At 33.2% G+C, this 27,876-nt stretch overlaps 3 protein-coding genes across 5 annotated transcripts; 2 read left to right on the forward strand and 1 right to left on the reverse strand.

The window, feature by feature from the left end:
* Nucleotides 1–534: 534 nt before the first annotated feature.
* LOC123215834 lies at nt 535–5,107 on the forward strand. Of its 3 annotated transcripts, XM_044636089.1 has the most exons (16): nt 536–779; nt 1,016–1,062; nt 1,379–1,471; nt 1,603–1,714; nt 1,857–2,012; nt 2,954–3,058; nt 3,211–3,294; nt 3,375–3,490; nt 3,621–3,722; nt 3,808–3,921; nt 4,020–4,076; nt 4,162–4,228; nt 4,332–4,385; nt 4,495–4,569; nt 4,662–4,697; nt 4,855–5,107. In XM_044636089.1, exons 3-16 carry the CDS (start codon nt 1,410–1,412, stop codon nt 4,966–4,968), a joined length of 1,254 nt encoding a protein of 417 aa, XP_044492024.1. In that variant the 5' UTR covers nt 536–779; nt 1,016–1,062; nt 1,379–1,409; the 3' UTR covers nt 4,969–5,107. The 3 variants fall into 3 exon arrangements, with proteins under 3 accessions (XP_044492025.1, XP_044492024.1, XP_044492023.1); XM_044636090.1 differs by lacking the exon at nt 1,016–1,062 and having other exon boundaries at nt 535–688; XM_044636088.1 differs by lacking the exon at nt 1,016–1,062.
* Nucleotides 5,108–6,249: 1,142 nt separating this feature from the next.
* On the forward strand, nt 6,250–7,059 carry LOC123215836 (probable E3 ubiquitin-protein ligase XERICO). The gene has a single exon (XM_044636091.1). The coding sequence runs from the start codon at nt 6,416–6,418 to the stop codon at nt 6,857–6,859; it is 444 nt and encodes a 147-aa protein (XP_044492026.1). The 5' UTR covers nt 6,250–6,415; the 3' UTR covers nt 6,860–7,059.
* Nucleotides 7,060–11,841: 4,782 nt separating this feature from the next.
* LOC123217182 lies at nt 11,842–14,654 on the reverse strand. The gene is made up of 2 exons (XM_044638000.1): nt 14,101–14,654; nt 11,842–13,373 (listed from the first exon to the last, which is right to left on the reverse strand). The coding sequence occupies exons 1-2, from the start codon at nt 14,179–14,181 to the stop codon at nt 12,276–12,278; spliced, it is 1,179 nt and encodes a 392-aa protein (XP_044493935.1). The 5' UTR covers nt 14,182–14,654; the 3' UTR covers nt 11,842–12,275.
* Nucleotides 14,655–27,876: the final 13,222 nt, after the last annotated feature.

Genomic DNA, 27,876 nt, shown 5'->3' on the forward strand with positions numbered 1-27,876 from the left:
ATAGCTATGATGTACAGAACTGTACCCGGGTCTTTTTGTGATGAATTAACTAGCTATGATGTATCTCATGCGAAAGTTAAGGCATAACAGACGGTGTAACAGAGAAGAAGACAAGCTGGAAATTAATTGATGACTTAAAATGAAATGGACCCAGTCAATGCCCAAAACTTAAACATCAACCATTTGATATTCAATTGGTATAAGACGGGGTGGTTGATTAAATTGGCGAGAGTTGAAAATAATTTCATTAAACTTGTTGTATTGGTTGGTTGGGCTTCGTTGTTAATTGGGCCTCTCGTCCATAACCATTGGGCCCAAAGGATGTTGCTTGAACACCAAAGTTTGCGTCGGTGTCTAGTGGCCGAACACCAACTTTCCAACCACAACGCGTCAAACCAGAAACGTAATGTTGACTCACTCTGCCTGCCAAACTAATTTTTGGCAACCTTAAGAAAGTAAAGAAAAGAGTACGTGTCAAATTTGGAAATATTGCGTTCAAATTCAAAGTATTAGAATTAGAATTAGAATGAGTTACTCTATTTTATCTCTTTCAGAAAGTTTTATTGAAACTCTCAATAGACACCCTTCTTACTTTCACAAAATTGCTCCACATCTTCGTCCCATTTCAATCTCCCCCGTTTTCTCATTTTGTATGCGCACCTTCATACTTTTTATAACTCCGATTCAAGTGGGTTTCTCGTGATTTTCCCTTTTTTTATTTTACTCGTTTATGTTCAACAGATCTTACTCACATCACATTTCTTCGTACCTTTTTTCAGGTACTCCTTTTTAGTTCAGTTCAAAAACTCCTGCTTTTTTCACGAGTTTTTTTTTTTTTTAAAAATTTTGTGGGGTTTCGCCATTTTTTGGTGATTAAAATGATTGATTGAAAAAATGATGGTGGATTTAATTGTTCATTTTCTTTGAATGTAAGCAAGGACAGTTGTGTTGTATATTGCGTGTCTTCACTGGGGATTCTTATTTCTCTGATTTAATTAACGTTTTTGGTTTTCAGTCAAAAAGAGGCACATGGTTACTTGATTATAAAGCCCTGAATTTAAGGTTTGAATAACTTTTTTGGTTGGTATTGGTTCGTTTGTCTCTTGATGATCCTGTCCTTTTGTCAAATTGAGCACATGTTTTAGCTTGATTAGTAAGGTTTAGAGTTGCTTGTTGAGGATTTTGAGGAGGGAGCACATGAATGCTTGTGGTTTGGTCATTTTTGTGTTTGAAAAATTTTTGCTAGTTGATCGGTTGAGTAGAGATTCTTCAATTAGTTACTTTTCAAAGTCTTTCATTGTGTAATGTTGTAATACTATAATTATGATGGATTTTTTTTTTTTTCATTTTATAACCTGAATTTGGTACGTTGGTTTAGTTGAGAAGAGCGTAGGTGTGAGAGAAAGACGATGCTTAGAAGCTCTTGTGAAAGTCAGAAGATTGTTAACAGAATGGGCAACGCGGCACGCAGGTTTAGTTCTTTTTCATGGCATATTTCACCAAAAGCGCGGGCTTATGTTTTTGCTTTTATAGTTTCTTTTTGTGAAAATTTTTTACTAGGATTTTCTATCTAGTTGGTTTGATATTGTTTCTTGTTGGCAGTTGGGCTAGTAGAAAACCAAATGAGAGTATGAGGCTTATAGTAACAACATTTGTGGGAGTAGTTTTTGGCTTCTTGATAGGAGTATCATTTCCGACATTGTCACTAACTAAGGTATCTAAACTGTTTGTTTCGTTTATTTTACTCTTTCATAATTTCATTTTTTTGGACGTTTACATCTCTGTTATTGCAATTGTTTGACTTATTTTAGCCAGATGATAACTTTTATACTTTTTTTTTTCCCTGAATTTGGCAGTTGAATCTCCCATCCAGCCTTCTTCCTAGCTTGGACCTTTCCTATATTGAGGACCATAGAACAGGCCTTTCAACTCAAGCAGTTTTGAATGCATTGAATCTGAGGAATAATGATAAAATCTCAGCTCATAATGGAACTTTGAGTGATACATCAAAGGTGTTGTACCTTTCTCTACATTATTATTACTAGACTTGAATATTTCCTCAATAGCTCTATTAGTATCTCAGTGTTTTGTCTCTGGCCAGCTTAAATGCTTGTTTGGGATTAGCACTTAGTTTAGTATCAATAGTTGCACTGGATATTCTTTCTCCGTTTTTATAACAGAAGTTTCTTCAGGTTAGATAGATTTTAGAAACTGCTTGCTTTGAGTTACCTGTAAGACCTTCTGCTCTGGAAAATGGGGAATGCTTTCTTCACTTCCGAAAAATAGCAGTTGCTTTTTTCTTTCCCCATAAATTCTCTTCCCTGAGAGCATATTTGTACCAGCTAATTTAAGGATTGTGCAAAAGAACTTATAAATTGGTGTTGGCAGGTGCAACAGGACAATGGGGTAGGCACAAGAAAAAGGTTGAGATAGGATGGAGTAGAAATGCAAATTGAAGTTTCTTATAATAGTAAAAATATATCTTCTTATCTAAGAGATCATGCAGTCATTACGTCACCTGTCTTTACACCATCATACTAGTGTTTCTTCTGCTTTGAGAAGTTGCAGTTCCCTTCCTGTGTTAGGTATCTGAAAATTCCTCTAATCTCCGGTACCGCTGTCTCCAGTAGACAGATCTTTCAACTTCTCCATCTGAAAAATATGAATCATAATCTGCCCTGCTTGTCTTGCCAATATTTAATTTGTTTTCTACCCTTGTTCATGGGGAGAGACATGTGGCCCTTGATATTGGTTATGTCAGCTTTGAGTTGTTTAAATTTGTTGAAAATTCATTGCTGCATGCTTGGCATCTATTATTATCAAGCTGGATCATGTATATCATCCTTAAAATAATGTGTTTTATTTTACACAAAACTGAAGAAATACTTTAGAATTAGATCATGATAAGATCTTTTAGCTACTTTCTTTAGCTCCCTTTCTAATTCTGCCACAGATTTGGGTATCCACGAATCCTCGAGGTGCAGAAAGACTACCTCCAAAAATTGTTGTAGCTGAGTCAGATTTCTACTTGCACAGATTGTGGGGTAATCCTAATGAGGTATGTAACAATCACTTGCATATGCAATGCAATGTAATGTTCATTTCACTCTACTCTATGGGTGATAATTCAAAGAAGGCACAGTATCTTGATGTTTCTCATATTATTGTTTTGTTGGTGATGACATGCATTTATCAAAATGGCATATCCAGGATTTGACAAGCACACCCAAGTATCTTGTCACCTTCACTGTTGGTTATAATCAGAAAAGTAATATTGATGCAGCAGTTCAAAAGGTTAGTGCCCATCGTCCTCTCCTAGCCATTTCTCTCTTTGTCTTTGTGTGTCTGTGACATTATATATCTTTCTCAAACAGTTCTCAGAGAACTTTACAATTGTTCTATTTCATTATGATGGACGAACAACCGAATGGGATGAGTTTGAATGGTCAAAGCGGGCTATTCATGTGAGTGCTCGGAAGCAGACAAAATGGTAAATGTTACGATCCCAATTTTTCTATATCATGACTATAATTTATGATTTTACTGGCTGGCTTGAATACGCCGTTAGTATGTTTTAATGTTTAAAATCTCACTTTTTTGGGATTTTGATTTTGTCCAAGGTGGTATGCAAAGCGGTTTTTGCATCCTGACATTGTGGCAGCATATGACTACATATTTATCTGGGATGAAGACTTGGGTGTTGAGCATTTCAATGCGGAGGAGTGAGTGTTTGGATGTAATATAGAGTTTCTATTGATAGTCTAGTTGCTGCCTACTCAAATTTATGTTGGAGTTATTTAATTTCAGTTACATAAAACTAGTGAGGAAGCATGGTTTGGAGATTTCACAGCCTGGTTTGGAACCTAATAAGGGGTTGACTTGGCAGATGACGAAGAGAAGAGGCGATAGTGAAGTTCACAAGTAAGAACGATGGAATGATTGTACCATAACTTTCTTAATATGGATAGTTTTATCAAATGATGAATTAACATTTGATTTATTTTTGCTGTATTCATAAGAGTGACAGAGGAGAAACCAGGCTGGTGCTCTGACCCACATCTGCCTCCCTGTGCAGGGTATGGCAAGCATTGAATTATATTATGGTATAGTTTTTGACTCTTCACTCCACTATCTCCTAATTGGATAAATTATTGCATGCAGATTTGTTGAGATCATGGCTCCAGTATTTTCTAGGGATGCATGGAGGTGTGTTTGGTATATGATTCAGGTATTGAGGATTGTCTTCTCTCTTTTATGAAATCCTCAACGATACCACAATTATCATTATTAGCCTGTTGCTTCATATATTAACTTTCTCTTGTTGACTGTAGAATGACTTGGTCCATGGGTGGGGTCTTGATTTTGCCCTGAGAAAGTGTGTAGAGGTTGGTGAACTGACATGTATTTCATTATGTATCTCTATGTTGAAGTAATTTTTGTCTGTGAAGTTTCAATTAAGCCTATTAATATTATTGAACTTTATGTTGAAAACAGCCTGCCCATGAGAAGATAGGGGTTGTAGATTCTCAGTGGATTGTTCATCAAACCGTTCCATCACTCGGGAACCAGGTAGCTGGCTACTTCTAATTCCTCCATTTCTTTTCAAATTTCAAATGTTTAGTGTGCTGAAATACTGAACCAGTTATATTTTACTTCGGCAGGGAGAGGCACAAAACGGGAAAGCACCATGGCAAGGGGTAAGTTAAACGACCGTTGTTAAATAGTTGTCTTTATGTATATATTTAATGTGCAAGTGGCCATGTTGGTTTTGTTGGTATTGACACTGAAACAATTTATTTTGTCTCACTTATAAAATATTGTGGTAATATCTGTGTCCATGTTGATTCATGGTAGGTGAGGGAGAGATGTAGAAAAGAGTGGACAATGTTTCAAAGCCGGATGACAAAGGCTGAAAAGACTTATTTTGAGGCCATGGGAATTGATCCCAACAATTCTACAGCTCATTAGGAAAGTTGATATCATCCATGTACATGTTGACTGTACACAACCAACCATCATTATAGAGTGTTTAGGGTTTTACCCCAGTATATTTTGTAGAACTTAAATATTATTATTATTATTATTATTATTATTATTATTAGTATTATTAGTATGTAACATTATTTTATTAATTAGTTCATGGGTTAGGAAAAATATTTCTCCACTTTCACACCCCATGTAATTGACCAATTTTAGTACGATGCCTTGCTTGAATGGTTGTTTAAAATAACACGAAAGTGATGTAGAAAATGGCCCCATACGGTTGAGTGCATCAATTTCTTTGGGCAATTTCGCGTGGTTCTGGTTCAATTGGGACCAAAATTATGTCAGCAGAAATTACATATTCAGGACAGCTGCAGCTTCCAGAGAATTCTTGGTGTCCGCTGATGCAATTTCTCTGCATAAATTTCATTTTTTCCAGGTGCCTTTATTTCTCTCCTCGCTCTGCCACAGGTGAAAATTATATGCCTGAAAAATTCCCAGGGCAGGCTGGCGGTCTGTAATTGTTCCTTTGATTCTATACTTAAAAGAAAGAAAAACTTCGTGCTTTTTAAAAGAAATGTGATGCTCTGCCCACTTTTTGAAAAAGAAAATGGCCTGAAATGTAAATATTTTATTTTATTAAATCAAACTAAATTTGGAGTTTGAACCGTTGGATTTGATCGTGAAATCAGACCCTCCTATTTGATAATTTGAAGCCTTCAAAAGTCAGAAATATTATACACCGTTGCTCTTATATAAAAGATGATATTTTAAAATCAAAATTTTAATTTATTTAATAAAATAATTATGAAATTGTCATTAAAATTGAAATTTTACCAATTCCATATTATATTTTATCCATTCAGTTGATTAGGTCAATCCCAAAAGAATACTCCAGACTCTGGATGGGGTGGGGTTCTCCTTACAAAACAGAAAAAATCATACGCGGTTCTTATAGTCAAGAAACTTCCTGGAAGGATGGAGTTGGACTGAAACTGGAAAAGCTACGATCCAATACGCTGCCACGAAGCACCCCGTCATTAGCCTACACCGACACGTGGTTCCTGGAAGTTCCCCTTTCTGTTTCAGTGAAAAGCCACCACAGCATGGGCAGTGTTTTATTATCTTTCAATCATCAATCACAAACTTTTCACCTGTTGCCACGTGTATCCACTGACCCCACCATGGTTAGACTCTTTAACTATGGTTAACCTGAGGGTGGTTAGGATGAGCTCCTTTATTTATCATTCAACTCCCAGCTAGACTATGTTGGTGGAGAAGACTTCTTTCATACTGTTTTGTGGAAGTAAATTGGTTGCTTTGCGTCTTTGTTTTCTCCTTCTCTCTAGCCAAACCCACCCACCTATTCCGTCAAATTTAGTAAAGACTTGTCTTTTTTCACCTGGGTTTTTGAAAACAAAGAAGAAAAAAGATGGGCCTCTCAAACTTTCCTAGTCCAGCTGAAGGGGTACTCCCAGTGCTAGTAATGAACACGGTTTTATCAGTTGCTTTGTTGAAAAACATGGTGAGATCTGTGATTCAGGTGATGGGTGGTACATGGAGTAATCCTTCAAATCCGGAGGATGAAAGTAGTGATGGGTTTAGTAACTTTAACTCTCAAGAGAATGCAAGAGAAAGAAGAATATCAATTACTCAGTTCAAGTCTTTGTGTGACAACAGTAGGTCTAATATGGCAAGAAATAATAGCAGTAATAGTTCCGGTATTACAGTGGATTGTTGTGTTTGTTTAAATGGATTTGAAGCTGATGAGGAGGTGAGTGAATTATCCTGCAAGCATTTCTTCCACAAAGGATGTTTAGACAAATGGTTTGATAACAATCACACTACATGTCCTCTTTGTCGATCTATTCTCTAAAATATTGTTAGTTATTTAGTGGGTTGAGTTTTACAGGGAGCAATATTTGTTCTTTATAGTTTCCTCTACGTTTTACTTTTCTTTTTCTCTCTTCATGTTTAATTTTTGTGCAAATTGGAGAAACTTAAATGCTTTTCCTTTTGCTATGTTTTGTCTGTGAAGATGCAATAATAAAAGGATGAAGAGATTGAAGTGTTTCAGAGTTTCTATATACCTGTTGCTCTGTTTTGTTAATTTTGTGGCTAATTTGTCGGTGTAATGCAAAACCCTTTATTGGGTAAGTATCTTTAGAAGGTCAATGTAATGTGATCCATGGAAAATTCTGAGAAAGCTGCCATTTTAAGCTGCCCTTTCTATGTTTATTGATGGGCCCGTACTTGAAAAAACGAGGAAACCTCCTTTTGAAATCTCCATTATCAAAAATGTTTCTTCCGGAAACGTGTTGCACATCACCGCAACAGCCAAAGGAAATCCACTAGTGGGGAAGTAAGAAATACATAATCATCATTTTGACGTGGATTCAACAGAAATTTGGTAAATTATGGTTTGGTAAGACAAAAAATAATGAAAATTTGTAGGGCAGCTATTCGATATGTGTGTTACTGTAAAGTTACTTGAAAAAAATAGGATTCCTCTAGGTTCTGAGTGACATGATGTTAGTGTAAATTCTGTAATAGGGTAAAAAGCCATGCCGTTCCAGAGACAAGACTCGAACTCTAAAGAAGAATCCGCAAGAAGTTAGTGGGATAAACAATATGTGGTGCAAAGTCCAGCTTTCAAATTAATTGAACTTTAAATCAAGGAATACTGTAAACTAATTTATGTGATTGGGTGAGTTGTGGATACAGAGCCACGCTCTGGGGCCCTGAAGATGTTTAAATATTTTATCATTGGCCACTAACCTTTAGATCAAAAGGGTTTTAAAATTTGTGGATCAAACTAGGAAAAGAAAATGATACGAGAGCCTAAAACTCATGTAGCATGGGATTTTCTCAATATATTATTTGATGATATGATTGTTCTGCATGCCAATGACAGAATATGTAAGAATAATCTCGTAGATGGAGATTTTGCAGGAGAGGAGGGCATAAACAAAATACAAAGTTAACCTTATGTGATTATTTGAGAAATCATTCACAAATACAGTATAGAATTTAATAATGAAATTCTACTAGAGAAGCTTTGATGCCTTATTTAACATGGCAATTTTGTATTGGCACACAAAATAACCATAAACTATATCTCATGGGTTTTTGATGGCTTAATTCTAAGACATTGTGTAAACAACACTTATCAGCCGTTTAACTTGAATAACCGAAACTTTCCATGCTCTTGCTTATCTTAAACGTGTTATGCTCTAGCTTAATAAACTCCTCAGATTCTGCATCAACAGTTTCTTTTAATTTATGATCACTGACCTTATCATGATGCACTGGGGATTGTTTATACTGTATCTCATCAGGAGCTTGCTCGAACTGCATTGAACGAATTCCCCCTGGATTCACTGGTAAGAAACCCCATACTCATAGTTGAATGTCACATTACCAGATAAGGATACCGCCGAGCTTCAGAAAATTTCATGTTGTCTTGGCTTTATCATGGTTGGATAAACCAGCAATGCAACTGGATTGGCAAGAAGGCAACCCCATATTCATCACTCAATGGCTCATCTCTGTAAGGCGCCGAGGCAGTAACTTTGAACTGGCAAAGCAATTGGTGTATCCCAATTCGGGTACAGCTTCATGTGATGTTGTTTTTGATAATTTCCAGTGCTCAAGTGAAACATTTCGGATAACTTTTTGATTGCTTTTTTGGATAAGGTACAGGCTATGAAAATGGTTGTATCTTCGATTTTAGTAGCACTATCAACTGCATTTTCTTGTTTAAGTTGTCAGTTCTGAATGATAAATGGTATCTGATACCCTCAACTTTATTAATTATCAAACATGATCTTCATTCAGTTTTGTGGAGTGGAATAAAAATATGTGGAGAATATGGATTCATATATCATTTCCTGCTCGTGATCTTATTGGGGAATAACGATCTTTTAAAGCACTTTCTTACTTTATTTATTCTCAACTCGATTTTCCAAAATAAATTTGACAACTTGTAGAAGAAGCTTACTCAAAAATCAATCTTATCCCGTCATTTCAGCATCATGTTGTAGAATTTATTATTTGGTAGGTTAGATTCAAGTTAAATTTATGGGGTTGTTGTAATTTCATCGTGTCATGTCATGGCAAACATGACCTCAGTCCTTACTGATGCCATGGTTGCAGAAGGATGAAATCATTGATTCCTATTAACTTCTTTTGGACTCCATAAATATATTGAATTGCTCGGTTTTCTTGTTATGATTCACCAATGCCAACTCAGACTTGATTAGTTACCATGGACTTTACGGCATCGCAAGACTTTGAACAAGCATGGGATCTCTTCCCTTCTTGTGCACATCCTTGTCAGTCATCATTCCTTTCTTCGAGATGTGATATGAAAACCAACACTATGATACCAACTACCATAACTCTATCAAATCGTGCGGTATTAGACACATATAGTATCAATCACTAAGTAAATTTTTCAAAACCCACAACTCTCAAAGAAGCTCAAGAACAAGACGAACAAAGGACACTAGATAGAGAGAAAACTTTATTGTATTACTCTGAACTAAATACAATGCCTGAAATAAATGAATTACGTCAACTAAACTTAACTATTTATACAATTCTACAACTAGATATGATAGAAATAGGTCTATACACGTCTAGATTGATGACCAGGGTCTTGCTTTATAAGAATAGAACACCTAGTAGTAGAATTCTAGTTTCCTCTTTAGGTCTTCTTTACTCTTTTGGTGATGAGACATTCCAGAAACTACTAAGATGTTCAAATATATATACATATATATATATATATATATATGGACTAGGCCTCATATGGACTTGGGCTCAAATTTTACAGTATGGCTTTGAGGTTCTAGTCCACCGGAAAGGATAAAACACCAAGAGTTTTTGGACTGCTCTTGCAGATTCTTCCATTACTGGTAGGCGTAATTTTGCATCTTTTCACTATTGCAAATCTGGTATTTAACATGTGTGTTGATGTTTTCGATACAAGACTGAGAGAACTGATGGGCATTGTAGCCACTGGAGGTGGCAATTTGCAACTCGAGGCTGATAGTGGCTGGTGTCTTTCCTGTGGTGGTTTTATATTTGCCATGTAAAATATCCAAATGAGGAGCATGGATTCCACTCAACATAGCTTTGATTTGACAACTTTGAAGGGAGCAGGTTTGAAGGATGACTCTGATATTCATTTTGTGTCCCATAATTCTCTTGATGCATGGCATACTGCTGACCATAATCATTCCAATAGCTGCAATTTATGATTTCCAGCCTTGTTTCTTCCTCAAAAAACACAACAAACCTCTAAGATTAATTTATGGGTTATGCATTTCTCCCTAACTCTAATGTGATTTATAGAACAATTTTGAAACGGATGGGAAAGCTCTAAGAATAATTTTTTAATAAATGCCATGGAAATGAAATTGAAAGTCCCCATTAGCCATGTACATGTTAACCCAACATAACTTGTAAAAATCTGGTTGGGGTTGAGTTTTTTTCACATGAAACCTAGTTTGGGTAGTGTTTGGACCACCCAAAAGTAAATTAGGTTGTGTTGTGATTGATACATCTACATAATGAATCTTTGTAATGTTGTTTAAAAGGCTTTCTTTAGTTGTTGGTACAATTTGAATCTATTCCTTGTATGTAGAAAATTCCCTAGTACTCGATAGTCTTTTGTGTGAGTGAGCCTCACTTCCAATGCTCGCTTATGAGTTGGTTAAGTACAATATTTCCCTTAATAAAACTGAGGATGAGTGTTCTGGGTTGTTTGCAGAGCATGGATCTCCCGGTGCTGTTGAAATAACGTTCTTTTTTGCTTGCGAATTGTGATATTGACATAATCAAGGGTGAATTCAATCTTTCTATGGAAGTGTCAAGTAAAATAACATGGATTATTATATTATACAAAGTTCAATGGAAGAAGAAATTTGCTCAAAATATCAATATTTGAATAACTACATCAACATTTAAGTTTGAATTCCTTTATTTAATATTTTCCTGAGTAGAAGATAAAATAAACAGACATTTAAGTTAGAATAAAACAATTTTATTTTGTCAAAATATGTCATTTTCTAATGAAAAATAGTTATTTCACAATAAATTATGTTGTTTCATGTCAAACAAATCAAGCGGATTATGTTTTGATAGAATATGACCTATTACACGGTTTGAATCATTTTTTGTTGTCTCAAATCAGTTGGAACATAATTCTAGTTAAATTATGATTAAAAAATTTTAACACAATTTTAATTAGATTATTAAGCATATTCGGATCAAATTGACATGATAACGGCCAAGTATCTAGTCTAATACTTATGTTAAATGGTTTCTCCAATTCCGCCGGATGGTGGGCTCAAGTCAAGGCACCAATCCCCATCATTTCCAGACGTGAAAAAAGCCCAGCAAGTATCACATTGCCACCCGACTGCCAGAGAGGAATAAAGATGCTTTTTGAAATCAGTTAAAAGCAACCATGAAGCGAGTCACTAAGAGCTGTCAAGAATTAAAACTTTCCACATAAATAATCAAGTTATGGGTTCAACTTCAACATCGTTACAGGTCAAACAAAACCTCAGATTAATACAAATTACAAAATATGCATCCACAACAAATCAAGCAGTGACTCTGTGCAAAAATGGACGTGATATCCATGACTACGGCAAATGCTGTTGGACCCATGAAATTTCTTCAATTTGAAAAAAAAATGAAAATAGAAAGAATAAAGTGCAGCCACATGGTTCTCATCCGGTATGACATTCAGCATTCAAAAAAATGCAATTCTGAAGTTCGTATCTGTAATCAAGCAAACCTTTAGAAGCAACATTATGAACGAGAAATGGTCTAAAATCAATCAGATGGTACAAATCAAGGAGTTTAATGAAACATGTATAAATAAATGTCTCAAAACAAAACTTCCCGACATGGGGACATTGCAAGAACCTCAAACTACTTTACTGGTATATTTGAATCAGATTACATAACCCTGAAACAACTTAGCTCTTCCCATCACACCAAGGTCTCCCCCTCAGTGAAATGGGGTATGCTGCACCATGAATAAAACCCAAATACAGAAGATATATACAAAAATTCACCCTAGAACTTCCAAGTATTTGTCCGGCTCCCTCAGACATATCCCAATGAATTACAAGAATTCACTTGGACTTATGTCATAGCTATGTCAGTAACACACCAGTCATAATTGTTCTGCTGAACCCTTCATGAGGAGTCACTCAACCAGCACCTCCAACTAATCTTTACAAAGAACAGATATCTAAACTTATTCAATATTGTCACCCACTTTCTCGTAAGCAATTCCCAGGCAAGAGAAACTTATACTTATCTGCATTTTCCAAAAGATATGATGGTAAATGAACTGCTGAGAAAGAATGAGGTACCGGTCCCATTTTCCCAATGATTTCCTTGAATGTGTACTCTTCTGGAAGCATATCAAATAAATCAGCCCCCTTGCAGATTACTCTCTGAATTCTCTTATGGTTCAAAAAATATGAGAATCTAACTCTGTCAAAATGGCTGTATGCTTTCATTTTAAATGTAAACTCATTAATATGGCGGAAGCAAAAGCTACAATGCCACCCTGCATCTGCTAAGATATCATCAGACTGGCGATAATGTGCATAGCGAGTTTTACCTGTCTCATATCTGTGTACTGAAGCTCTCCAGCTGTTATTATCCACAAGAAACTCAAAAGAGTAAAGATAATTCTTAAGCCGAAGATGAAGGACTGGAGGTATGTCATCACACCACCTCAATAGATTGATAGTGTGTCTACTTGGAATCTCATCAACATCAGACATTATCAACAAGTCATCATCAGTAATATCAGCAATTTTAAGAAGCCGGTCCAGTGCCACTCGCTGATATGCCTCTTCAACAAATGGGTTTTCTCCTTTCCTAAATCTCCCTCCAATAGTCCCATAGGTCAAACGGGGCTCCACAAATTTGAATTGATCTCGATGGGCAGCAAAAACCAGAGGCTTTATCTTTCCAGTAAATGTTGAATTAGACTCAAGGAGAACAAATTGATTTACATATGGGTACAACTCTTTCCAGCGTAGAGTAAGGATGTCCAGTTCATTACTGAACAAAACTGCATCATATACACGTCTAGGGTACTCACGGATTCCCCAACCATGGAGTTTGCACAGTCTCTCCATTGACACATTCTCATGATAATAGTGTGGGATTTCATGAAATGCTTTGGGTGGGGATTCCCACAGTGGTCGCAGAAAGTATGAGATCTTTTGACCATGCACATAGATGCCAAACACACATGTTGGGATGAGTGCAAACAGAAATATATAGGTCTTCAAATCTAAACCACGTAGAATGCAGCGAATTCTTGCCATGCTCAAACCTCGACTTGATTCCTGCATAATAAAGTGTAAACTCCTGAGACTTGAAACAACGTATAGAGAAATATAAAGCAAAGACAAAAAACAAAGAATGACCAAAAGAAAATATAAACTTCTACATGCTTGTCCGAACTCAACAAGCACAACAGTATAGCAGGGGACTTCAAAATCAAATAAATTCAGTGCAAACATTAATGTTCTGTGAAAGAGGTAAAGGAGAATTTGCAAATTGCATATCGAATAACTTAATGAAATGAATTGAAAACAAACTGAAACACAACCAGAAAAAGATATTCAGCATCTTCCCCAAGAAATTATAAGTGTTCCGAAAATGTTATAACAGAAGACCTATAAGTCAACTTTAGTTCTAGATTATAACATTAACAACGTTGTTTGCACCGAAACACAATAAAAAAATCTAGACTTTTCATCTATTAATTGAGCCAGAACAATCAACCACAAGCCAAAGGATAATAAAAAGGAGATCATGAAAGTGGAAAATAACCAATTAAACACAAATTGTTAAACTAGACATAGTCACCGTTTAACATCTCTATGCCCAACAAAAATTTTCTCTAGATCCAAAATTTTAAGGTTAATTTCTCTCCCACATTTTCTCAGAAAACATTTTAAGAACACAAAATAATCATATAAATCAATTGGGTTGTCGGTTTATAAAAAAAAAAAAAAAATTATGAAAGCGATAAAAAATAAATAAATTTTAAAAAGTGGAAAACAATACCTGGCCGCAAACATCCCCGCATATATCATCACTCTTCTTAGAACAGTAATGGCCACCTTCATTACTCATCATCCACCACATTCTCTACTAATATTTTTCGACACAATCTGAAGATTCACTGTTCCCAAACAGATCAGCTGCACAATGACCGAAATGCCCCGTCTTTCTCTTCACAAACCCTTACTTCCCTTCGAAAACCCAGATGCCAAATCAGAGAAAACAAACAGAAATCTTCCTTTCAACACTGGATCCTAGCGCCTCCTATACAGCTGAGCCTGTATTGTTCCGTGAATTTCAACACAGAGAATGAGGGTCGCTATGAGAGCCAAAATTGGCGATAACGGAGCGTCAATCTAAATTATTAATATCGAACCCAACAATAATGAGGCGAAAATAGTTTTTTTTAAAAGGAATTAAAATAAAAACAAAATTGAAAAAAATAAAAAGAAATATTTGAATAGAGATTGAAAGGCTGTGGCCTCTATATTAATAGGTGGCAGTTGTAAAGACTTCTAACAAGAAGAAGGAGCCGTTTCTCTTGTCTTCTACCTAAACATTTCTAATAATTCCTGTCTTTAAATATTACCCTTATTCTCTAAAATACCCATGCCTTATGATCGTTACGATGGGTATAAATGAGGGTACATTAGTAAATAGGTAACAGGTCGGGTTGGACTCGGTCCCGCTACGCGTCTGTTGACTGGCGCAAAACAACCATGTCGCGTCTTTCTTAAATTGCTGACAAGACTATTAAGAGTTTGTGCTATCTTGGACTCGGTTTTTACCATCTAAATAAAGTTTTTATGTTTTAGGGGGGTTATAGAAATATGAGAGATATCAGGGTCGACAATAATTAGTGAAAATAAGGGGGCCGGGGGGTAAGGAAATTTTATCAATTAAGTGGGACCTACCATGAGGGTGTGATTTGATTGGAGGAGCCCTTTGTTTTGTATGAGAACGGCCAATTGGCAAGCTAACGCCAACCATCACATGCTTGAATCATTGTTTCTTTTCTTATAACAAATTTTTGAAGACTCATATGTGTATAATTATATAATAATATATTATTTGAATATCTAATTAGAAAATTAAAATTAAATATATATATATATATATAATTTTATTAGATAAAATTATTATTTAATTAATAATATTAAAAAAATAAAATTTTATCTCATTTTTTTTTTATTTTAAAAAATTAATAATTTTTCTCAAAGCTTAAGTTTTGAAAAGTTACATTTTTCCCTCGGTTTATTTTCTCTTCCTCTCTCTCTTGTAGTGGTTGAAGTTCGGATAAAGAAGACACTAGAGGCGAAGACAAATAGATCATCTTTCTAGTAAGCTTGGGAAAATTGTCACCTCCGAGAGTGATTCTCCTTTGTCTAGACTTCAATCATTGAAGGGAGAGAGTTAGAGAAAATAAACTCAAGGGAGAAAATGTAACTTTTTAAACTTAAGTTTAAGAAAAATTATTAATTTTTTAAATCGATAATGTAAAATAAGATAAAGTTTTTTTTTAAATATCATTAGTTAAATAATAATTGTACATTTGAAACTAATATATTTTTTAATTTTAGTAATCTATAAATAGATATTTAGGTTTTTAAAACTTAACAAATAAAAAATTGAGAATCAACTAAATCTTGGGTGGGAATAATTCTTTTTTGGCCTAAATTTTTTGATCAACAATGTAATTTTGGTTCATAGATGGGTTAATTTTACTTTGTTTTCAAGTATTAACATTCATTAGCGAGCCAAGAAGAAACAGAATAATGAGTCTTGTTTGAAATTTAATACGTTTAAATTTTAAACGTGGGTTTTTGTATGTTAAGTGTTCTTATTCAATGAAGAAACATTTCAAGAACAGATAAATTTTTGAAGAAGAAAGGTCAAGTCTCCGTTTTGATAGAGAATACTAAACAATTACTTATCCATGACCATGACAACTATACATTAGTCGAATTATTTGGAAGGATTCCAATTTCCAACTGGTGGAGTCAACTCTCAATTTAGAGTGTTAATCAATCAAATAAACTCAATTTGGGAAAGGCTTTTGCTGACCCTCTACTTATATTTCTTGAATAAAATTATACTGACTAATAATATATGGATATAAAAATATATATATATATATATATATTTATTTATTTATTTATTTATTTATATAAGAATGGTAAAAGTTCAATGTTCCTATTGATATAAAGAAATCAACGGTAAAAATTAAAGAGAGAAGATTAACAAAAGACGCGGCATAATTACTGGTGTAATGTAATTGACCGACTTGAACAAACTTACTGGTCAAGTTGACTTTGCCTACAGATTCCTGTGTTCTTCTTTCATTTACTTGTTCCAAATTACACATTATTTTTCTTCTTCATGATAATAATAATAATAATAATATTTAGACTATACATTTGTGGGCCGTAAGAACAGATTAATTTCCAACCATTAACACATAGTAAAAAAAATGAAGATTTGTATTTGCTTGACTCAAGAAAGCAAGTGGGGGAGGAATATGCTTGAAATGTACAATTTGATAATCAATTTCCTGCTACTTTCCTCGGATCTTCCTGCGTATTTTCATAAACATGGAAGTGCCACATGTTGACACAAACGCCGGCCACTTCAGCACTAAGCATTGTAGAAAGCTAAATTCAGTTGAAGAAGAAGCAACGTGTGGCCTCAATATTGGAAAAGTTCACCATCCCCACCACAGCACCCCATCCATATTAATATTCGTATTTCTCTTACGTCTTTCATAAGACTTTGTATGTGTCAACAATGGCATCTGGGTTTTGATTAATCGGGTCGGCAACGACCCATGTCAACACGTTTAAGGTTTCCTTCTCTTTCATCTTGACAAGTCCAACCTGTCCCAGCTGCCTCTGCATAAATTAAATATATATATATATATATATATATATATTTCATCCATCCCTTTCAATCATCCTCACCTTGTTTATATCAAAACAAATGTAGTATATCCGTATGCCTAAATATCTGATTCGTGACGGTGTTTTCAAACCTTTAATATGAGAAAAAGCTTCTGATTAACTGGTTTGATTATATTTATATATAATTTAAAAAGAAATGTTGCAGGAGTTGACTTGAGAAACAGTGGAGAGCAAGCTTTATGTAATAAGACATTAAAGTTTTTGGAGTAAATTACAAGACAGGATTCGATGACAACACAAGTAATGGAAAGGCTTTCCTTTGTATATGTTTAACGTTTGTGTTTGATTTTAGTAAATGAATTATGCATGCTGCTGCTGCTGTTTATGTATTCGCAAATTGCAAGGAAAATATTCGTACATAAATGACAAGGGAACTCAAAAGGACAAACACGGTTGGATTATTATTGTGATAATAATTATTCCTTGGCCTTCTGAGGACGCCTCATGTGTTTTGATTCTTCACTTTATGGAGGTACGTACATGTTTCCAGGCTAAGAAAAAATATTGGAGTTTCCTTTCCCATTTCATGGTAAAATGATCTTTAATTAAGTACCATAAAAAAGGTCCTTTTTCCACCAGCTGGATCACAGAACAAATGGTTTAATGAAGCCCAACAAATAACCACCAAAATGAGTAGTGTAGGAATAAAACAGAGTCATTGTTTATTCATATTCACCATGGCATTAGTATCTCAACGGCTTTAACACACTTTGCTTTCACCTTCAGAAAAATGAGTGCAATATTGGATTGGATTATTATTGTATGTTTTCGTCTGGGCTTACCAGCAGCAGAAAACAATTCCACCCCAATTAGAGACCAATATAAAAGAAACTGGATTTTTGTCTTCCATTCCATGTTCGCGAGTTTTAGGCCCAGCCTTTTTCTGAAATGTCAGTTTGGTATCCCAGAGACAAAGTTACATTCTGCCAAAACCTCACTTCATGTACGCCGTACGGTACGGGCAGCAATCAACTATTCTCTGAGATTGGTTTGTAAATGTCCCCTTACCAACTGCCACTCTGTTTCTTAATGGATTTCTAATGCAAATCCCAAATCTCTTCTGGTGTGGGTACCAAAATGAGAGAGAGCTAAGAGACCAAACTTAGGCTAGGCATTGTTGTAATTTTTTCGGTATAAGCAATCATCCAAACTGTGTTCGATTTATGGAACAATCTCTATAGATTTTAAAATCATATTTAATATAATCAATTACTAAAATATCTATAAATTACAGATAAATTCTGATGTTTTTATTAAACAACTTTTATAATAGAATAACAAATTAATAAAATAATTCGAAAAACTGAAAAGGTCCGTCTAAGGACTACTGCCCACCCAAGTTTTCAAAAATTTTGAGATTTAAAGGGAGGCCCAGGCCTACCGTTAAGGGGCCTGGTTCCGCCCATGCCTATAACCATTACAAAATCCCTGTTTTCCCTTTTACTTCTCGTACTTCATATCATTTTCAATAAATTAATCACTATTGCACTCACCATTGGATGCGCTATTGCAAGGCTCTTGTGCTGTCAACCCAGTTGCCACTAGCAAGTGTCAACAATTGTGAGTAGCTAGCATCGACCATCGTTGGCTGTAGACTTGATAATTTGTGTTTTCAATTCGTGTTATTTTGTATTTTGAGTTGTATGACTTTCAATCCAAATTTACTTGAATTATAATTGTATTTAAACCTTTTAACCCGACATAACTCTAGTAATGTTCAAGTTGACTTAAAGATACGACTTCTATAAATCAAATTTTAAATTAGTCAAATATGCTAAGTCTTAAATCTATCAATTACATTGTTAATTTAAACTAGACTTGATAAAATTTAATACGATCGGTTACCTTAATATGATACGATATGAAAAAAATCAGGTTAGAATTATAATTTTTGATATAAAACATATTTCAAATCTGATTTGGGTTACCCTTGGAAAAACTTCAATCATATTATTTTAAAGTTAAAATTATAGGTTTATTTGGGTTCTTGATTATGATATTATAATTTTTTATCTTTATAATTAATCATATAAAGAGATAATAAATGACATATTAACTTGAAATAGAGCAATTTTGTTTTGACAAAATATCTTTTCGTGTGTTACTTTGTAACAAATCATGTTATTCATTGATATTTGATAAATGTGTTATTTTATAACAAATGAAGTTGTTATATGTTGTGTTTTTACATGACTTTATCTGTTACATAGTTTGAATTAATTTTGGCAAGTTAGGTCAATTTGAAATATTTTAGTTTGGTTTAGGGTTGAAAAATTTTGACATGATTCTATTTCAGATTAAGTTAGGGTTTAGGGTTTTTAATTCAAAATTTGAATTGATACGATATGAATACGATTCGATGATACAAACAATCTAGTCTAATTCAATCTCTCCTCCACTAAAGTCATTAGCTACTTTTAGAGGTATTCATGGGTCGGGTCGAGCCTTAGACTCGCACAATGATGAGCCCTCAGGTTAGGCCGATCCATGAAATTTTAAAAGGCCAAGGCCCAACCCTATATATAGGGTCAAGTCGCACCGAGTCTTAATTAGACCAACCCATTTAGACAAATTTAAAAAATTAATTAAAAACTTAAATACAAATTATTTTTCAATTATTAAAACCGATGACAATACCCTGAATATTTTATTTATAATATCACACTTGTAGCGGAGGAATACTGTAGTTACATGATGAAAAATATTATAACATGGTAAAAATAAATTAATTTGCATACTGTATAATTATAAGCATAAATAAAATATATATACCAAACTATTTATCTACTCATCTTTAACGTCCAAATTTGTGAATTCTTCAAATATGTCTTCTTCCACCCAATTATGTAATTTCAAATTAGATTTAACCCAATCTTTTATACATTTGATTGTTTGACTATGTTTGAGTGTAAATTGGATCATCTATCGTCTAACACACAACCACCTACACTAAAAGTGGATTTCAATATTACAGTTGACACCGAAGGTGTTACTAAATCTTGGGCTATGACAACAAGTACGGAAAAAGTTTCTGTCTTATCTTCCCACCATATTAAACATCTAGTTTTTCAGTATTATGTTTCTAAACAATTTCTGAATAATGGTCAATGTTAATATAATTATAAAATTGACCATAATTTATACTTTAACTGACAGATTGCTTACCTTTGCACAAAAGCAACTATATGTGGGACTTTTTTTGTCTAAACTACTGAAACTTATATATGATACAAAACTTTATCCAGTCCTGCAATAATTTTGTTCATAAGCACTGTACATTTCAAGTAAAAAAATTTGAATATATTCTACAAAATTAACATTGGTATTAATTGACAAATTTTCATTAATAACATCAAGTAAATTTTGTAGTTCACTAGTTTTTGTCCTAGGATCTAAAACAGTAGCAGCGAAATAAAGTAAAAGAATTTCATTCTAATATTTTTTTTGTTCTATTTGCTTAGATATATTCTGAAATGTATGATGAAACTCATGAAACTTATGTTTTTTTTTTAAAAGATCATTTATTTCTATCATATTATATATTATTGAACAAATAGTTAGATTATAAACACCTGAACATTGGTCTGTAGTTATTTTCAATGACTTTAACATGGTCATTTGAGCTATAACTATCTCCCAATCTTGATCTATAAAAAAAAAAATAAGATTTGCCTAATTTTTTGGTTGGGTATTGAAGTACTGTGTTATAAAAACTTCAGTATGAGGTATGTTGAATTCCATCTAGTTTTAATATTTATTTTTAATTTTTTTCTTCTTAACCTCATTAATTTACATAATTAATGATATATTTGTACTCTTGATAAGGATGATGAAATGTATGCAATGACATGTCTAGTTTTTTGCATATGTTTTTAGGTTAGACTCAAGCCTTCTCAAGCTATCAAATTAATAATATGACATGCACACCTCATATGAAATAATTTTCTATTAAATGAAGGAGATAAATTATTATACATATATTCAATAAATTTATCATTATTTTTGATATTATCAAAAGTAATTGAAAAAATAGAATTATTAATTTTATATTCATAAAAAATATTTGCTAACGTACGATAAATTATAAAATTATCATGCGGATATTTTAAATTTCTAAATGCAATAATTTTTTTTATATAATTGCCAATCAAAATTAATATAATGACCAATTGTACATAGGTATCCTATATCTTGATTTGTAGTTATCCATATCAGAAGTTATTGAAATAACATAATTAAATTTACTTAATTCTCAAATAATTTTTAATTTCATTAATTCATAATTTCTCAGGATATTTGATCTAAGAGTTGACTTAAATTTTTTTCTAAATAACAGTTAAATACTATTTTGCATTATCTATTCTAAAATTTCATCTTCTATATAATTAAAAGATTGATCATAAGTAATTACATAATTGACCATGTAGTCTCACATCTTCATTTGATCGTACATGAAAGTTAACATTTCTCTTATGTGTTCGAAATCACTCGAACCTCCTATTGAACTAACTTCGGGACCAACGGATCATGATCAAGTTAATGCAATTTGTTTTTGCCCTCTGAGCTCGTATAAAATTTTTTTATAATAATCAGTACCGTGTTGGCGAAGATGTCCTATTTCGCTCGTACTTGCATATGTCAAACAAGAACCACAATGTTTATATATCAATTGATGAATTAATTTTCTTTTGATCATTTCCTCTATTTTATCGAAGTGCTTATACACCATTGATGTTTTTTTTTTCTCTCTGTCGAATACAAAGCTCTATGTGTGTACCACTTTCACCTGTTGGTGTTCCACCTATTTCATTTTGTGCATCATCAACAATATCATCAGTGTCAACATAATAATATTCAAATAAATTGAATTTATTTGACATTTGATGCATTTGTAATATTTTGTAATGATGTAAAATAAAAATAAAATTATAGATACAAAGAATTATTATTTGTGAATTTAGATATTTTTCAAAAAAAAGTTAATAAAAGAAAATGAGATTAAAAATATAATTAAAGAAAAATTGAGATTGAGATATTGAAAAATTTATAAATAAAATTGGAAAATAGAGAAGATTTGAATTGTTTATATAGAAGAAAAAAATAATTAAAACGCCAACTTCTGCTCAAAAGCCGTTGTAGCTTTTGCCACTTCTACTTATGGTAGAAGTAATTGTTGACTTTTTTTTAATATTTCAATAGTAATCGGTTGAGTTGACCTGACCTGACCCGACCCATGGGTTTAACACCTAGGTCTACAACTCGATTTGAAAGGCCCATGGGCTGAGCTTAGTATGCTATAGTATTAGACCGAATCCTTTTGGGTCAAATCTTATTATTGGGCTTTAGAGCGAGACTCCATTTGACATAACTCTATCAACATGTCTAACTGCTCTCATGAATCATAATCCCAATAAAAATACAATACGGGGGCGTTTGGTTTGAGTAATGTTTGATTACTAAAATAGAAAAATTATCTTGAAGATAGATTACTTAAAAGATTACTGGGTATAAATGATTACTATGTTTGATAAAATTTGATAGGTATAAATAATTATTATGTTTGGTTAAAGGTAATAAAAGATTATTAGTAAATTATTTTATTTAAATGCCCTTGAATATAATTATTTTTAAATATTTTTTATATTATTTATCATATTAATTAAAAATAAATTTATTTTTATCTCAAAAAATTAATAAATAATAATTTTTCTATAATAAACTTAAGATTAACCCAGTAATCTTTAAATACCTAAGGTGAATATGGTAATCTGATTACCACCTATATTACCTGCCACGTCAGCATTGGTAATAGAAGATTATTGTAATATTTTATTACTGACAAACCAAACAAGGGAATAAAAGATAAATTACTAAGATAATCTTAAAAACCCTTAACCAAACACACCCTACATATTTTTTTTTTTGTGTTTTTTAACTCCAGATTAAATTAGGTTCTTTTAATCCATTCCACAAAATAAAGGCGTCAAAAGACGCCTTGAGCTCCTATTTTTTGTCATGACCTGAGAAGAAACAACTCATGTCGTAGTCTTATATATTTTGATAGACCAATATAACATGAAGGTTTGAGACTATGCAAACCTTAGCTTGGCCTATCCTAACTTAGCTCGTAGGTATAATGGGTCACACCGAAACCGGCCCAACTTACACCTCTTCCACGAAATATAGCAAAATCCACAAAAACTAAAATCCTCTACCTTCGCCACCAAACAAAGCAGATAAACCAAATCAAAATTCACTGTTTTCAAATAAAGATAAATTATTAATTGGGGATGAAGTTCGTGGATTGAGAATGGGTGGCTTTGACCAACAAGCACTTGGGAGGGAAGAAACGGCTCTTGCAGGCTACGAGAAAACAATGATGGTGGTATGCCTTTGGTTCCTAGAGGACAGTGATGGTTTGGGGTGGTTTCTAGGAAGTGACGAAGGTCTAATGAAATTGCAGTGGGTAGGTGATTTGATGTTAGGGGTTAAGCGTTGCTCCACTCATCACACCATTGCTTTGTCGTCCTCAATTACCATTGTATTCGGGACACACAGTTTGCCAATTTTTTCATTTTTAATTTGAATAGTTCAAATTAGTTTTTGTCTCAATAGTGTCTGGGTTAAATCAAACATAACTCTGATTAGAATTTGTATTTAAAAAAAAAAAACTCATTTCTATCCGAATTTGTTTACATGTTGTGTTGTACCACATTAATGAATTGTGTCGGAAATTTTCTAACCCTAATTGGTTAATTACTAATAAAATATAACTAATTTTCAAATTCTTTTAATTATAGACTTTTTCATGTATTAATTAACATGCTTTATAATAATAAAAAAGCCAAACGACTATTTCCCACCCAAGGTTTGATGTTTTCTCAAATATCCCTCCTTTAACTATGGAAACACCAAACACCCACTCACGACTGGTTAGATTTAACAGAACCCTAAAGCCTAAAAATTTTATCTCTTTTTGCCCCCCTAAACTTTAAAAACTAAAATTTTCCCCCAGCCTAAGTTTTAAAAAATCGCAGTTTCACCCTAGGGTTTGGTTTTGAAATCTCTGGCGACCTCTCCGGCTCCATTGCCGACGGCCTCTCCCTCCCGAAGCGTCGTCTTCGTCCGGGAAGACGAAGAACTTCGTCTTCCTCGACGAAGTTCTTCATCTCCCAAGGCGTCTCCAATGTCGATCGGACCTCTAAATGGGAGGAAAGAGATCGCCGGAAGGAGAGGTTGCTTCGGGAGGGAGAGGCCGTCGGCAACGGAGCCGGAGAGGTCGTTGGAGATTTCAAAACCAAACCCTAGGGTGAAACTGCGATTTTTTAAAACTTAGGCTGGGGGAAAATTTTAGTTTTTAAAGTTTAGGGGGGCAAAATTAGATTCTATTTTAGTTTATTTTTAATATTATAGCAAAAATAACGATTTTACCCTTACCACTATTAGGGTTTTGTTAAATCTAACCAGTCATGGGTGGGTGTTTGGTGTTTCCATAATTAATGGGTGGAAACTTGAGAAAACATCAAATCTTGGGTGGGAAATAGTGGTTTGGCCTAATAAAAAAGCAACTTATTAAAAATATAATTATTTTGGTAGTTTACTTAACATTTCTAATTGATCCCCTTTTAAAGACAAATTGATCTTAAAATAAAGAAAAAGAAATACCCCAATTAGATACGTCAATGGGTTGGGTCGGGTTGGCTTCAGCTCAGCTCATTAGGCTTATGGGTTGGGTCGGGCCCTAGGCCCACACAGTAATAAGTCTTTGGATTGGATCGATCTATGAATTTTTGAAAGCTCAGGGCCTGACTTTATATATAGGGCTAGGTCGAGTTGGGTCTTAATTGAGCTGACCAATTTAAACAATCTTTTTAAAATTTTTATTAAAATTTTTAAATATAAATTATTTTTTAATTATTAAAACTCAGGACAGTACTCTGAATATTTTATTTATAATCTCTCACTTGTAACGAAGGAATACCGTGATTATATGATAAAAAATATTATAAGTTTATAACATAATACAAATAAATTAATTTACATACTATATAATTACAAACGTAAATAAAATATATGTCATATTATTTATCTACTTGTTCTCATCATCCAAATTGTTGGATTCATTTGACATTGAATCCATTTGTAATATTTTGTAATGATAAAATTAAAGTGAAAATAAAATTATAAATACAAATAATTATTATTTTAAAATTCAAACAGTTTCGAAAAGAAAGTTGATAAAAAAAATAAGATTGAAAATATAATGAAAGAATTGAGAGTAAGAGATTTGCAAATAAAATTGGAAATGAAAAAGATTTGGATTGGTTTATGTAAAAAAAATAAAAAAATAAAAAAATTTAGAAAAAATAAAACAAGGCAGTCGGAGGAAGGCTTCTACACATTTTGTTTTAGCTTTTTAAACAGTAATAGGTTGGGTTGGACGATCTATGTCCTTAATATTAAAGCTTATAGTCTGATATGAAAGGCTCATAGGCCAAACTTAGCATGTTACAGTATAGAATCAGACCTCCATTTAACCTGGTTTAATTAACATGTCAAACCACGATCGATTTTTTTTTAAATAATACCCAATGGATTATTTCAAAAGCTAGTCGCTTGTAAAGTTGACCTATAAATAAATATGAGACAAGGCACTCTGCAATCCTAAACAAAGTCTTATTGAGGCATATGATGTGCAATCACAGAGCCCTCAATGCAAACATGTAGACTGCCGGGCCAGGCTTGCTGACCCACCTTCCTGGACACCAACACCTTCTGCTGGACTCCATCTCTCCTCTATTTTCCGCTCTTTTGTTCTCAACCGAAGCTTGTTTCTTCCTCCAGCTGTACAAGTAAATGTTTGCTGCAGAAAACATGCCTTTGGAGTTTGGGCTCTCAACAGTATAGGATTTGATAATGAACAAGGAGTTTGGTTATTTCTGCATAAAAATCAGTTAACCTTGACCAGATAAATAACAAGATCCACAGGTTTCACCCCTCTGTAATCAACAATTGGCTTTTGGTCTGATAGAACAAGAATGAAATAATGCTTATTACAAACACTTGTGTGGTCCAGTAAGTTTCAACGGCCGTGTCCTTTCTGGCTGACCTAATAACGACCCATCCCTACAATTTGAGCCACAAACTTCATCCTCAATAATGAGATCCGATAACATCACCTTAAAGATGAAATACAGATTACTCAGTCCACCAGCTGCCCTAGCCTGCCTGGACTTTTTTTCTCTCTCAGTGTTTTTAATAAATGAAAGTTGACCAAGACTTCATATTTGGTGTTGATCCCTATGAGAATAGGGACCCCCATGATTGCATTTCTTTTTTCTATAAGTGGGCTTATCATTTTTTGTTTAGGTTTGCTAATAATATGACCATCGGGATTGCAGTTTTTGAATATTCCCAGTTGGGTCCTTGAATAAAAGCTAAACCATCTTCAATATAATATAATCACGAACAAGCCCATCTGTAAAATAAGCAATTTATAATCATGTTAAGCAAAGACCAAATAGCTTTTTATTCATATACCAATAAATCAAATAATTTTCGCAGAACTTTCATCAAAGGGCAAAGTCATATACGACACATATACTGAATATCATCAATCTCAAGGTGGATTGTTTATCTTGACCGAGACCGACCACCAGATTTAGAGGAGGCGTCTTGGTCTTGTTTTTATCCTTTACCTTCCCTTTATTAAAGTTGATAAAAGAAGGGTCAGCATCACTTCACAATTTTACGTACCTGGTAAATGTAAAAGAAAGGTGAGGAAGGAATCAAAATGGGATTTTCAGATAAGCTTCATAAATAAGGATACAACACCTAAACAAGACCCTCATGTCTTTTTCTTTATTAACCATACACATAAATTCATTTCGATAAATATTGCTGAACTAATATGGTGTGACTGAGAGATTTCCCCAAGCTATAAATTGACCTGCAGAAGTAAAGGGAGAGAAATAGACCCATCGCTTTTCTGCCAGCCAATCAGCAAAAGAGTGAAGAAATTCAGGCACACTAAACTTTGTAAAAGAATATTGAGTAAACAACATATTCCCACCCAAAGTTTAGCCTGATGACCCTTTTCTACCTTTATTAGTAAATAAACCTTTTTTTTAAAAATCTAAAATCAAACTGTTAAAAAGAAAAAGTAGTGGCATTAAAGCAAAAAAATAATTTTATCAATCATTAATTTCCAAAAATAAAAAACTAATAATTTTTTATTTAATTGCTCGTTGCATTTTATTTAAATTTTTCAAAGTAAAATTATTTTAGAAATTATTGAGGGTATATTGATATTTTAAAAAATTTCAAAATACTCTAAACATTTTTTAAATTTTCAATAACCCCTAAAAATGAAAAAGGAGACTCCACATATTTTTGAAAATTATAGTTTATATTTAATATATAATTATATGACAAAGACATATTATCTATAAGAAGAGAGAAACGAAAGGTGAGAGGAAAAGAAAGAGAAATAAGAAGTTTCTTATCCAATTTGAATATTTAAAATATTATTTTTAATTTTTATTAATTTAAGATTTTAAGATAATTTTGAGAAATAATATAATAGAAATAAAATAATAATTTCACTTTTTAATATTATTATTTCGTTAAGAATAATAAATGATATATATTTTTATTCAATAAAATTATATATACTTATTTTAAATATACAAATAGATATATATTAAATATGTGCCATTAAATAATTTAATAACTTTGAATTAAAGATAAAATAACATATATTAAATTAAAATATGTAGTTATTCCTCGTATTTATAATCATATAACAAATAAAACATGATGA

Source organism: Mangifera indica, chromosome 5 (genome assembly GCF_011075055.1).
Source record: "Mangifera indica cultivar Alphonso chromosome 5, CATAS_Mindica_2.1, whole genome shotgun sequence".
Taxonomy (NCBI): Eukaryota; Viridiplantae; Streptophyta; class Magnoliopsida; order Sapindales; family Anacardiaceae; genus Mangifera; species Mangifera indica.

Excerpts from the sequence above, each read along its gene's own strand:
- LOC123217182 (XM_044638000.1), bottom strand. The coding sequence starts at position 14,181 with ATGTGGTGGATGATGAGTAATGAAGGTGGCCATTACTGTTCTAAGAAG. Across the intron at positions 13,374-14,100 it reads GCGGGGATGTTTGCGGCCAG|GAATCAAGTCGAGGTTTGAG; the intron begins GTATTGTTTTCC and ends TTTATTATGCAG.
- LOC123215836 (XM_044636091.1), top strand. The coding sequence starts at position 6,416 with ATGGGCCTCTCAAACTTTCCTAGTCCAGCTGAAGGGGTACTCCCAGTG.
- LOC123215834 (XM_044636090.1), top strand. The coding sequence starts at position 1,410 with ATGCTTAGAAGCTCTTGTGAAAGTCAGAAGATTGTTAACAGAATGGGC. Across the intron at positions 3,723-3,807 it reads GAGCATTTCAATGCGGAGGA|TTACATAAAACTAGTGAGGA; the intron begins GTGAGTGTTTGG and ends ATTTAATTTCAG. Across the intron at positions 4,570-4,661 it reads TTCCATCACTCGGGAACCAG|GGAGAGGCACAAAACGGGAA; the intron begins GTAGCTGGCTAC and ends TTACTTCGGCAG.